The sequence below is a fragment of the Limulus polyphemus genome, unplaced genomic scaffold, assembly GCF_000517525.1.
Source record: "Limulus polyphemus unplaced genomic scaffold, Limulus_polyphemus-2.1.2 Scaffold3990, whole genome shotgun sequence".
Lineage (NCBI taxonomy): Eukaryota > Metazoa > Arthropoda > Merostomata > Xiphosura > Limulidae > Limulus > Limulus polyphemus.
Genome location: NW_013669600.1, coordinates 6,256 through 19,983, shown reverse-complemented (window position 1 = coordinate 19,983; position 13,728 = coordinate 6,256). Strand labels below are relative to the sequence as shown.

At 35.6% G+C, this 13,728-nt stretch overlaps 1 protein-coding gene across 2 annotated transcripts in view; it reads left to right on the top strand.

Annotated features, from left to right (window-relative positions):
• LOC106470419 overlaps positions 1–13,728 on the top strand; it is an 82,812-nt gene that overhangs the window by 65,807 nt on the left and 3,277 nt on the right. Inside the window, exons 5-6 of one of the 2 annotated variants that reach the window (XM_022399004.1) lie at positions 4,907–5,078; positions 8,976–13,416. In XM_022399004.1, the coding sequence (XP_022254712.1) occupies positions 4,907–5,078; positions 8,976–9,046 (243 nt within the window). In that variant the 3' untranslated portion in view covers positions 9,047–13,416. Of the gene's footprint in view, positions 1–4,906; positions 5,079–8,975; positions 13,417–13,728 lie in introns of those variants that run through there. The other variant, XM_013930975.2, reaches the window with a different exon arrangement.

Sequence of the window (13,728 nt, the reverse complement as noted above, 5' to 3'; positions counted from 1 at the left end):
ACACTGACAACGGATATATATATATATATACAGTATTTAACAAAGAAGTCACATGATTGGAACTGTTGCAAAACTTAGAAGAGGTATCTAGGCACCCCGAGGTGTTGGTTTTGAGTAGGGTTGTTTTGTTCAATTAAGATGGATTCCTTGATTTTTCGTTTGTGTATGTTGGGTTTTTTGTTTAAAATGACTGTGTTTTTAATAGATACACTATGGTTTTTTGAGTTGCATTGGTGAAAAACATGGGATGGTTTTTTATTGTGTTCTGTCAATCTGGTTTCCAATTTTCTTCCTGTTTCTCCTATGGAGAATTCTGGGCAGTTATTGAATGTTATTTTGTAAATGACGTTAGTATTGTGTGATTCTAAATAATTTTTATTTAGTAACGATCTACGGGTGCCTAGATACCTCTTCTAAGTTTTGCAACAGTTCCGGTCATGTGACTTCTTTGTTCAATACTGTATATATATCCGTGTCAGTGTAAATTACTTGTACCTGATGATGAGAAAAACCTTGTTGAAACATTGTACATTTGCTGTTATGTTAAACTTACATTAAAGTTTTCCTTCATTACCCATTCAAGCTGTCTCCAACCATTATTAACATACAACTATTATCTGATACTCAAGTTGGTAAATATACATTTGCCAGAGGAGCAGATGTAACACTTGCCCTTACATTGATCACAAAATAACTGTTAGGGGGCCCTAAGTCAGTGTATTATGTGAATACCCTTTTGAACTTTACATCTAAATGATTAATTTATTGTATTATTTGTAACAACTGTAACCAAATATTCATAGGAGAAACCAGCTGTATGTTCACTGAATACAAATGAGAACACTTTTCACATCTTGATTAAAGATTAAGATAAACCTATGGCTCAGCACTCCAACAAAGCAGATCATTTTCTTGAGAATTTTAAAGTACTTGCCCTAAAACACGCCCATCTCTAACACCAATCAAAGAAACACAACCAAAAAAGAAATGTGTTTAAGACCTTTGGATGAATGGTTCAGTTTTTATAAAAAATTGTTGAATAACTTTCATTTATTATCTTAAAAATGTTTAAGTTATTTCTTTCTTTGCTTTGTAAACTTATTTTTTAAATATTTAATAATTTTTATTATTTTTTTAATCATCAAATGTTTTCTTCAGCTCTATTATATTGTTTAACAAGCTGAAATATTTAAACTTAATTAAAACAATGCAAGTTTAACAACAGTCATATATTTCAAAGTAATAACTTGAACATAAATGTTATCTCAAAATTTTAAAACTATAACAAAGCTTCTTGATAAACAACATTTGCACTTTGCTTTCCATCTACCAACAAATATCCCACCCTTGAACACCCTAAATCTCATTGACCATGAGAAAAGCATGGTTGTTTGAGAAACAGTCCAGTGACTTTGACCTTGAATCCTTCCAGAATATTCAACATTGTCTGAAGCATCAACCTGCCAAGGTTGTTTGAGATTCACGCAGTAACTGGGCATAATTGACCAACAGGCTTTACAAAATAGAAATAAGGTTTAGTTCAATTTTGACCCCCTTAGATAGGACATTCCTCATTGTTGATAGTGCTTACATACAAAGTTTAGATGAGATTGGCCCAATAGGCTTGGAGGAGCTAGAGTGCAAACAAACACACATTTCGTGTTTATATATATATATTCTCAAGGTTCTTATCTCACATTACATTCTGTTCTTATTTATTGATTCCTTTCAAAATGTTCCTCTAAACGTTGCCAATAAAATACAAGCATAGTTTTTTAAGATGATTTATCTTCAAAAGTCTAATTTCTTTATTTTATCACCTTCACATTCTACTTATCTATGTGTGTGTGTATATATATATATATATATATATGTGTGTGATAGCAGTTGGCTGCTAACCAACTGGTTGCCTGTCTTTGGTTGGTGGCTCAAAATTAGGGATAGTGCCACCACCTGAACTTTGCACTAACAAATATGCTGTGACAGAACTATATCTGAAGAGAATAGTTTGTGTTTTGGTCAGTGCTAAACATTCGTCTTGCATGAAACTATAGTCATGAAATTACCAAGAAATATCAGTTTTACTGGATTTGGTGTGTATTTATTATATTTCAGTTGTACTAATGGAGTTGTGTTTTGGACTTTTGAATGGCAATACTAGCATGTTGTTTAGCTCTCAAGTTGATAACTCATGGTGCTCTCATCATCCAAAAGAAACTGCTGTTCATGCTTTCATTCCTAGAGAAACCAACTCTTAAGAGGCTCATCAGTGATATAGTGTTTGAATGAGATTTTCATCATGTTCAATGTTCATCATGTGACTTCAGGATTTCTGAGTTACCTTGTTAAGCTTTTAACAGACAGATACAGATCATTCAAGCCAGAACTGAATTATGGTGCAATGTCTACACTATTGCTCTATATCTCTACATAAATGTGAGTAAAAAATTGCTTCTGTACATTCATGAATGTGTGAGACTTCGTGTTATACAGTCCTTGCACTATGCAAAATTTGAAATATCTCCTATTTAAAGCTGTGAGGACCAGAAACTGCGTCAAAGGTTGTCTACCACAGTGTTATGGTTCATAATGATGGTTAAATGCACTGTCTTGCTCTTCTAACTGACCATACAAAAGCCAGACATTACATGAGGCACTTCTACATTCACCAGTTTGTGATGGTCATGCTTCAGCTTAGTACAAGGCAAGTAGTGCCCAAACTATATCCATGGTCCTGCAGTTACACTTTCCAAAGTTCCTTAATAGTCATTTATGGGGTTTGGCCAAGTGCAAAATTGTCACTTCTTACATAGTTTTGTTACCATTGCTGCTGTTATAGGTTTGACTACAGCATGGTTTCCAGGATCTGAATATTCAACAAAAAGCCATAATCTCACTAGTTGATAAAATAACCTATCGCCATTTCCTTCTCCTGACTTAACAATGTTGTAAAGCAAAATTGTACTCTTGCATCATCATTATCCAACATCCATATCCACAATTATGGACAAGCTCTACAGTAATGCCAGCTCTGTGGAATATAACTGTTCAAGCAAGTCTATCTTTCTTTCTTGACAAAATGTTATATTTTGTACATCAGTTCTATTTCTTCAGCAAATTTTGACAGTTCACTAGACTTTATATTTAATACACCAATTAATACCACATGATGTTGGTGGTATTACTACCTCGTCCTTAACATTCATTTAGAAGTACTACTCAGCTTTATGCACAACAAACAGCTATTATCTTGAAAAGATTTGCTGCAAATGCCACAAGCTTTGAATGAAGCTCTCATCTCTACACATGTATTGCACCAATGTATGATGTAATCATTATCAGACTTTCACTTCCTACCAGTAAGAGGATGTCAGTAATCCTTAATTTCTTCATTTGCATCTTGCTCCTACCCAGCTGCTTTGCTATTTGTCTACACTTCACCTTCTCTCTGAGGCTCTCCATTATGACACTGACAGCTTTTCTGGGGACATTCATTCTTACCTGTTCTCCAGGATTTGCTGAATTGGGATGTCTTACTTTCTAGGTATTACTTATGGGACCTCCATCCTGATTATCCCTTTAGTAATAGGCTCTTTGATGGAATTCATTACACTTTTGAAACTCATCACCAATCTTCGGTTACCTGTATTTTCCAGTCCTAATTACTCCAACAGGTTTCCTGTCCTTAGGAGTCCCAGGTGTTGCCTGTTTTCCTTTTCCTCACTCCTTTTGTTCTGACTTGATGTTTGCCTTTATGGCATTTGAAGGAATGTTATAAGTATTCTCAATATAGCAGGCACTAAAAATGTCTTACAAAGAATAAAATAAACATGGAAAACAAAAGTAAACAAGCAATCACAAGAAAACAAATAACCACTTTTTATTAACAAATAATTTAAATCTTGACTTACTGGCCAGTTAATGTGTTCTTTGTGAAAGCTACTACTTGCTGTTTGGGAAGGAGGTTAAGTTGAAAGCAAAAACTCAGGAAAGGACATACACTAGATCATAAATAATGATGATACCACACTGTCAAATCATATCAAGGTTTCAGTGTGAATCCCATAATCCTTAGATTACCAAGTTTGATGATTATACCCATTATACATACTATAAGGAAATAAATTCTCAGCTCATACTAATTTTATCAAGTCTGTGCCACCTTTGGAATGAAATGAGTATAACCTCACTCCAGGAGGTCATGACACAGAAAATAGGGTCAAGCAAGTATAAATCTTATAGAACACTCATTATAATATAGGATTAGTGAAATATATGCTCTTTGCACATCCTGTTTACAAGAATGCCATGATGCAGAACACCTGCATGAGAAATTAGAAATATTTATAATGTACATCTAAATTAAGATATATTTTGACTTTTTACTAGTTATAGAAGGGTAGAATGTTATGATATTTCCAATTTTTGTAACAATTTTTAATACGGGGATAAGCTATCTCTGACTTTTTGTTAATATGTAAGATAAATTTTGTTTTTGATATTTTTGCATAACAATATAAATATCACATTCATTTACTTTCGTGAATTTATGTTTAAGGTCTATTATGAATGTCACTTTTTTCTTGAGACTCTTATGTAAAAATATGGATTAATTTATGTTTTAAGTCATTAAATGATTCGTGTCTTTTTAGTAGATGATGCAACGAGCTTATGAGTTTTATACTTTGAATCAAGATGTTCAGAATTCTTCAACAACTTTTTAGTATTACATGCAACTGTAAAACTTTGGTGAAGAAATAAATTTTTGTGAAGTATATTTTTGTTTCTTGTTCATTTTCTCTTAAAGCATTTAAAATTCTTTAAAACTCTTGTTCCATTCCAAGAGCTTTAAGTTCTTGCTTATGTTGCATGAAAAAAAAGTGTGTGAATATTTGTTATTTTGTAGGAAAATGTTGGGGAGTTTCTTAGGTGGCCTGTTCATGCCTCCATGTCTTATGACTTCTTGGAATTTTCTCCAATGATTGACATTCCTGAGGATCTGTATGGTACTGTAGCTCTCAAGCTAAAGTATGGTATCTCAGAATGTTTCCCTAAAGATGTAGAAGTAGAAATCCAAGGTAAGATTTGAGTGTGTTAATAATGGTTATATTGATTATTACATTAAGTTGATTATTATCTGAAAGTTATATATAATTACTTCAATCAGAAGAAATACATACAGTAAGAAAAGTCTTAGTGATAAGTTGCTTGACTGTAGTATTTCAGAAACTTTTTTTATGAATATAATACTTAGCAAGATTAGTGTTGTTATTTAGCTGATTAGTGCAGTCAGTTAAATTTCTAAAATATTATAATTGAACCTTACATTATAGAAAAATACAAGTAATATTTCTTGAAAGTCCTTTGAAGTTCTTCTTTTAAAGAAGTTGATGGCCAAAAAGTATAGAGTTATTTTATTTTTATTTTTTCTCTAATTCAGTGTATATTTGTTGAATGAATTTTATATCAATTCTTTGTTTTATATTGTGCTTTGTTATTTTTAAAATCTTCCTCGGGTTTTGTTTTAATGCTAAACATCACTTTTATAGTAGGTATGTTTGTTCAGCAACTATTAAGTGGTATGTGTGAAAATGTGGGTGGTGGCAGTAAAGAGAAGTAAATCAAAATATTGGTATGTCAAGTATAAAACAAACAAACTAGCCAAATGAAAATATATTCTTTTATTGTCTCCAGCCATAGGTAAGTCTTTTTGTTAATGTTGCAAGTGATGATATAGTAGTTAAAACCCCAAACAAGGCTATACTTAAATATTAATAACTGTGTTGTGTTTTAAATTATGGCTAAAATGTATGAGGAGTAATAATATTTACTGAAAGCAGTTAAACTTCTTATTGAAGTTGCTCTATGTTTTACTCACAACTTAGTTCTTTAAAGGAAACTTAATTAGAAAAGCATTTCATTGCTAGGTTTTAACTGTGAGAATCATATAAAACCTTTTTGTTCAGTTGGTTAATCTATTCAGACTAAGCTGATATTTGCTGCTGTGACTGCAACTCATCTGCTAAATAGTTGCTTTAAATTTCTCAAAGTATTCTTCCCTGTTTCTTGTGTCTTCATTATCAAACAATTTAACTGGACCATTTGTTACAAATCAGTTCAGAATTAAGAAAACAAACTATAAAATTAAAAATAATGTATAGCACATAGCTTTACCATTGCATTAATTCTAAGTTTTTATTTTCACTGTATATTTAACAAAACAGTTTAAGTGTTGAATAGAGTTTGTTCATAAACTTCTGGGTGCCATTTTTACATTTTCATGTGTTATTAGTTATTGGTTAACATGGTAATTTCAAACACAGCACATCAGCACAACACAGTGCATCATATGCAGAATATATATTAGCAGCCTGTCCAGAATTCATCTGCCCTTTTGAATCTAACTTTTACCTGATGCTAACCTGATGTTGTGGGTTAACTCTCTCAACACATGCTCAGTCAATTCAGTCGACCTCGTAACCACCAAAAAAACAATTGAAATAAACCTAAATTACCCTTTTTTCTTTCTAGAATGACTATAATTGTAACATGACACTACATTTGTTTATCCTAAGTAGCTCTAAGTTCATAACAATATGCATCTATTTATAATTAAATATTATTGTTTTATTGCCCTTTGAACCATGTCTAACTACTATCCATGGCATTGAATTTTATGTAATTACATAAACATCTTTATAAATATCTAAACAGATTATGTTTTCTGTTCTACACACAGTAGCAGTTAATCCTAAAAATTAAATAATATACTTAAGTATGTACTAACTGGCAGATGCACGTTGAAAGAATTCCATGGTAAATTTCCTAAATATAGTGATGAATAAGTAAAAAACATGCAGCCAACCCAATATTTTTGATCATAGTGTATATGCAAAATGATTATATAGTGGGCCATTTACAACCATATTTTTTTAACAAAGGAGGGTGACTGCAATACATTGTTGGGAAAAATGTTTGGATTTCGATGCAGTGGGTGCATCCAGCACATTAGTGTGCTCAGGTTTGCTAAGTAGCTGCAAGGAGTTTTTCCAACATCATCACTAGACTCTAGCAATGGTACTAAACATAAAGCATTAAACAGAGGATTAAGTATATTATATAATACAAGTTTGAATATGAAAACTAGCAAGTCAATTTGCCATCCATGGCTTATATAAACTTGTGGTGGAATGACATGTATCAAAACTACATTTGTACATTGTTTGGCATTTTGTAGGTAGTGTGATGGCTCGAAAAATTGATTGCTTTGGGGAATGGTTTGTAGAAAGCCCATTTCTTCATAAAATATTTATATGCTCAGATCATAAAGATTGTTTAGATCAAGAATTTACAATTTCTAAGATAGGAATATCCATTGCACTTAATAGCATTGGAAAATAAAAGAATGTGAGTCAACTTTGGACATCATTTCCATCTAGAAAGAGATCTGCAACAAGTCATGCCCTATTGTAAGCAAAGCATGGCAACTTGTAGCAGTTGAGAATTCGTGAACATAAAGGTCAGTAGTAAAAGCCACCTACATGCCTCCGGCAACAGTACACATTATAATAAGAAAGATCTCCACCTGGAAAAGTGACTCAAGTCGTGTACACAAGCTGCTTGCATAACATATCTGATGAATTGCATGAATTGAATTTCAAGCAGCTGGAGAATAAAACAGGTAATCATGCTATTCCATACAGTGACTATGAATTTCTCTGTGATCCAGCTGTTGAAATCGGTACTGAAAACCATTGTCCTTGTACACTAGATGGGTTATGGAAAGCCAGCAGTGAGGAGTTGGGAATTATAGACATAGCTGTATGATGGAACATTTTACAATGGAAACTACATTGTAGGGCTATTGTCAACATGCATAGTTTTCATATGGAGCATGACTGAATGTGGTGGCATGGACTGTAATGATGTGTTGAGGCTTTAAAATCATATAAAATACTCATTGTCTGTGTAACTTATATCCCAAGCTTTCAAGTCTTGATCAGTATTTCTAAACCCTATATGTTGTTTCATTTCTGTTAATATTAGCATGGTTCTAGGCCTCGAAACTCCATAAGACAAGTGACAATAAGAATAATGATGTTAATATGCCCATTTTATTCACTGTTTCCATAATAATTTCCAATAATATATTTTTACTACAAAATAAAATTTCTAAATTAATTGTACATGTAGCACAGGACATTCTCATATACATATACAAGTGAAAAAAAAGCACTACCCTATTGGATGTGGCCTGTAATTCCTGATTGTTTTATTAGTTTTGGACATAACACATACATGCATGTTAAGATTTAGCTAGGTTAGAAAGCAACATGCATAAACTTGTACTAATAGACAAAATATAAATTCTGTTCCAAACTATACAGGCCTCCACCTCACTTTAAAAACTAACACTGGCTGAGTTAGGTTATTTAACACAAACAAGTCTGTAACTTTCTGTATATGCTGGGATAGTAAATTTTGCCAGGAAATTCTTAGTACCCCTGTTTGCCCAGGACTAGGGCCCATAATATTTCTTGACTTAATTCATGGAGGTTTCTTTGGCATTAAGTTATATACAACAGCAGTGTTGCTGCCATTACTTGCTAACTCTTACTCAGCTGGACTGAGATTCCTTTTCGAGATTTATTTTTCTAGATCCTGTGATAATAGGGCCATCTCTTAACTTAGATGAGAGCAATACTCTACTTAGACAATCTTGAGAAAGGATAGGCTGTCCTTCAAATCACTTTACATTGAGGCAAAAAAAAATTACCCTAATTCTGTTTAGATCAAATCTTCTCTACAGATTTGAAAGATGTTACAGTAATGTCTCACACACTTTGTCAAATTTGAAAATAGAGTTCTGAGTAGAATCCTTGTTCTTAGACTTATAGATTATGTATGAGTGTGTGCAACATATGAGACAACTGACACATTTACTCTAGATTGTCCTTTCTTTCCTTTGGATTCAGCCAGCAAGGTCAAGAGGGTGATTTTGATGCTTGAGCAACCCAGGATTTCCATATCACTGCTCAGGATTTAACATCCTGGAAAGGAAACTCCAGCATTGCATGACATCTTCTCATTATTGAATCAAAGAAGATTGAGATGGCTTGGACACACTAGGCACATTAAAGAAGAAAAAATCACCAAAAACATCTTGTATAGTGAGCTGAGATAAGAAAAAGAACAGTTGGAAGTCCCCATCTACACTACAAGGATGCTTGCAAAATGGATATGAAATCTTTTGAAATTTGTGTTGACAACTGGGAAGAAGTAGCAGAAAAATTGCAGTGCTTGGAAAAGCTGTGCAAAGGAAGGTATGAAAAAATTAAAAGAAAAGAGCTCAGCAAGCAAAAAAAAAAAGGACCATCAGAGAGAATTCAGCACAGCCTCCATGCCGAACAACAACCTCTGCCTGCTCAAACTGCAACTGAGTATGCTTGTCCCAAATAGGACTATACAGCCAATCTCACTAGGCATCTAGGACTTTAAGTAATCTAAGTAATATTCCAGGGTAGATTCCAATCCTTCTCAGACAGTGGTTTTTTTTGGCAACTTAGTAAAAATCAGCAAAATGATCTACAAGTTAATTAGTAATGTAGGCAAAATCATAAATTAATTGTACAAAAATATCGAATATTGATTTACCTTCAGAGTATGCTCCTTTTTATATTGACCAAATGGGCACATCCATCATTTACAGTTCTTATGTACTGAACATGATTGTAGGATACATAATGCTTTACAGCCTTCATAATATTCATATTGGGATTTTGTGCAGGCCAAGCCATGGAGTACAGTTTTGTTGCAGTATGAATCCATACTTATCAGGTTTTGTTATTTATGGAATGACATGATTTATAAGAACTTACTTGAACCTGTCAGCAGTTAAGGTGACATCAATTTTATGTACACTTCGAACTCCACTGGATGAGATGCAGTCTATAGTTATGTTGGTACCCAGCATGGTTTACTGTACATTCACTGTCATACCATTTTCTTTTCTGCCACCAGATGAACGATCATTGATAGTTGTTAAATGAATTGAATTTGTATAGAGCATCTTCATCCAGTTTTACTCATCCCATTATTTTAAGTTTGATTCCAATTTCAGCCTTCTGGTTGGGTTTATCTGTTCTAAATGGTGGTTTTTAAGCAGTTGCACATCTGTCGAGACCACTTCATGCTAATGTACATCTTACTGTTCTGAAGGTAATGTTCACACTTGTACTTACAGCTTGGTCATTCATGAGATCTGTGCTAAATTGTGATATATTATATAAAGAGTATACCCTAAATGAGCTACTTGACATCATTTTTGTAAAATTTGGGTTTTTGTATCTCAACTGCTTCTATTAACATTAGTACTAGTTTCATATAACTTCTTCAGAGTTTTCATACTGCTTCTTCTGAAACATGGAATTTTACTTCAGCCTGTTGCATGGCATAACTTTCATGAGCCAAAACTAAGTCATGCAGCATTTCTATCCTTGGAATCAAAATTCTGATAAGGTACTCTCCCTCCGCTCAAAAGATTAGTTTTTCTCGTTTGGTGCTGATGCTGCCCTCTGTATGGAAACTTTTTCAGAAACACATGCCACAAGCCTTCATCATCCCTTTGTTGGAATCCAAAGTTCTAACATGTCTCTCATGTGAATCATCATGCGCCACCTCTCCACCAATAGGATAGCACTACTATCATGTGACTTCCTCCACGTGCCACTACTGAACTATCATTTCTCGTTTGGCAGCTGTCGAGTTCAGACGTTCTTTCTTACATTGTTCAGTTACATTGAAGTGGTTTATTTTTTCATTTTTCATAATTTTACCACACTTCACAGTTGTGAAGTTAATATTTTTATTAAAGCATTACTTCCTCATGTTTGCCGTTTTTTCCCGCATGTGAATTCCAAAGTTACAGTCATCACTTCTGGTACTTCACCAGTGTCTGATGCCGTATTTTCAGCCATGGGTGACCTGTTGGGGAATATATCATTGCTCATTCGCCAACCTCTCTTGCCTACTTCTGCCCCATCTCCTCCTGAGCCTTTTCAGTCAGGCCAGTCTGACGATGATTTTGATCGTTTCCCACACATTCCTGTTCACTACCTTATGATTTAGCTCGTCTGTCTTCAGACTTTATCTCTCAGGTATGTGATGTTTTGTCTCTTACACTTGTTTCTTATGGCCCTAGACCTTCCCTCTTACATGAAACAACTTCCCGACCCTATTTAGTCTTTCCCCCATCCCCCAATATTAGGGTTAATGCGGACCGATTTGCTTCTCAATATGCCTTGTCTCCATGGGCGTCAGATCAGTCTGCTCTTGCTTTTCATTGGGTAGACTTTCCCTTTCTTGACCAACAGTTGTTGGGGTTGGTTGTACTGGTTTGGGGGCAACCTTCATCTCACCCTCACGATCCTGTTAAGGTATTTTTCCTCCCTTCACCTTCTATCAGAGGCTCTTCACTGGAACCCTGGGGAGTTTTCTGCTGAAATTCTCTACATCCTTACTTCTACATTGGCTCATCTGTCATCTTCAGCTCTCAACGTGGTTTGTTTGTTGTTAGGACCTCTTGGGTCATGATGAGGTTTGGCATAGACTTATCTCCAGGCAGCGTTATGTGTTTGATTTGGTTCCTGACACTTTGGAGCCATGGGTGGCCTTGGCCAATCAACATCCTTTGTCACAATCAGGGGCCAAGTGTGGCACTGGTTCCTCTCCCCTTTCCATCCTTTTCCTGTCCCACACTACCTTTCACTTGACAACACATCTACCAACAGATGTTTGTCAGTTTGGGCCCTGTGGGGGCTTGTCTCTTGAATTTCGTTCATCGGTGGGAATCTTTTCTTGCCGATGTTTGGGTTCACAGAGTGCTCTCAGAGGTATACATTACCCTCTTTCTCTCTCTTCCTCCCTGTTGTCTTCCTTTCTCTTTGGGATCCCTCGACACTCCAGTGTCTGTCAAAGGCAGTTCAGGATCTCATCACACAAGAGGCTATCGAACCAGCTCCACCAGGTTCATGGGAGTTTTACTCCAACCTGTTAGTGGTTCCCAAGAAGACCAGAGACTGGCATCCTGTCATCGATTTATCCCATCTCAATCCATATGTTCAAACTCCTTGCTTTACCATGGAGACATACATTTCTCTTTGGTGGGTATTTTCTCCAGGTCTTTAGTTGATCAAGTGGATGTTTCCAATGCTTAACTGCACATTCCTGAGGCAGAGTATTCATGTCCATATCTTCAGTTTGTAAATCAGGGGGTTGTGTACCAGTTTGCCGTCTTACCTTTTGGCCTAGCCTCAGCACCATGCTTGTTTTGTTGTGTGATATGCTCCTTTGCTTGGCATATTCATGCCGTTGGGCTGCACTTCCATTTTTATATGAACGAATGGCTTCTTTTTGCTCATTCTGAACAGTAATTGGCCTGTCACACTTCCTGGCTGAAGCTGCATTGGTGGGCTGGTTGGTCAAATTGGAGAAGTCTTTCCTTCATCTTACCCAATACCTTATCCATTTGGGTGTTTTCTTCAACATCCATCTCAGTCGGGCCCAACTTTCTCCTCTTTTGCCCCATTCTTTGGAATGGGCCAATTGGAAAGCCCTGTCTGTTCCCTCACTTACAGGTTCTATTGCTTTTGGAGATGTGGTCCTCCATGACCCACATGTGATTTCTTCAATAAGTCCTTCACAATCAATGGAACCTTGCCTGGGATCCCGTGGATACTTTTATATTCCTTCCCTCATTTCTTGTAGACAATCTCCATTGGTGGTTGAACAGAGTACACATGTTGGCAGGGGTACCATTTCCTCCTCTGGGGTCAGATTTACATCTGTTGACAGATGCATCCTTTCAGGGTTGGGGTGCCTGGGTGAATCACCAGGAGGTTTTGGGTCATTGGTCTGTGGAGGAGAGTTCTCTTCACATCAATGTTCTTGAACTCCTGGCTGTTTGTTGGGCTTTGGATCACTTTCTTTCTTTTGACAGTGGTGGCTTATATCAATCTCTAAGGTGGCACAAGATCCAGATCCCTGTGTTTTTGCACCATAAATCTTCTTTATTGGGCTCATACACATTGAATTTGTTTAATGGCATGTTATGTTCTGGGTGCTTTCAATCTTGTAGTGGTAGGAGACTAGTAGTGGTTGGTGTTGAGGGACACTCATACCAACCCCCATCATGAAAGTTCCTACAGCAAGGTGTAAAATGCCAAGCACACACAGTGTCTATGTGACAGGAAAGCTGGAGGGCCAAAGGTGCAACTTTGTCATAGATTCCGCATCTCAGCAAACCCTTGTGACCATCAAGGTATTAGATCATGAAAGAGTATCAGAAGCCATACAGAAGCTTTATGGTGTGACAGGACATTCTACAAGATTGTGGGGACCAATGTGGGTAACTATTGAGCTCATGGGCATAAAGGACAGATATAAAGTATACTTGGCTGACATTGAAGACAAATGCGTATTAGGATTGGACTATTTACTACCAAGGAAGTTTGTAATTGATTTTGATAAAATGACGTTTGGGAATAACAAAGGCCAAGTTCCGGTAACTGTTAAAAGAGAGGTTGAACTAATTAGGTGCCATCAAGGTGAAGTCATAGTGACTGAAGAAGTTGATGATGATGAAGTGGAACCAGGTATCGATATTAAAGCAGAGCAGGAGAAAGATCAAGATTTGAAGCCAATGATTGATTTTTTTAAAAGCAAGTGTTG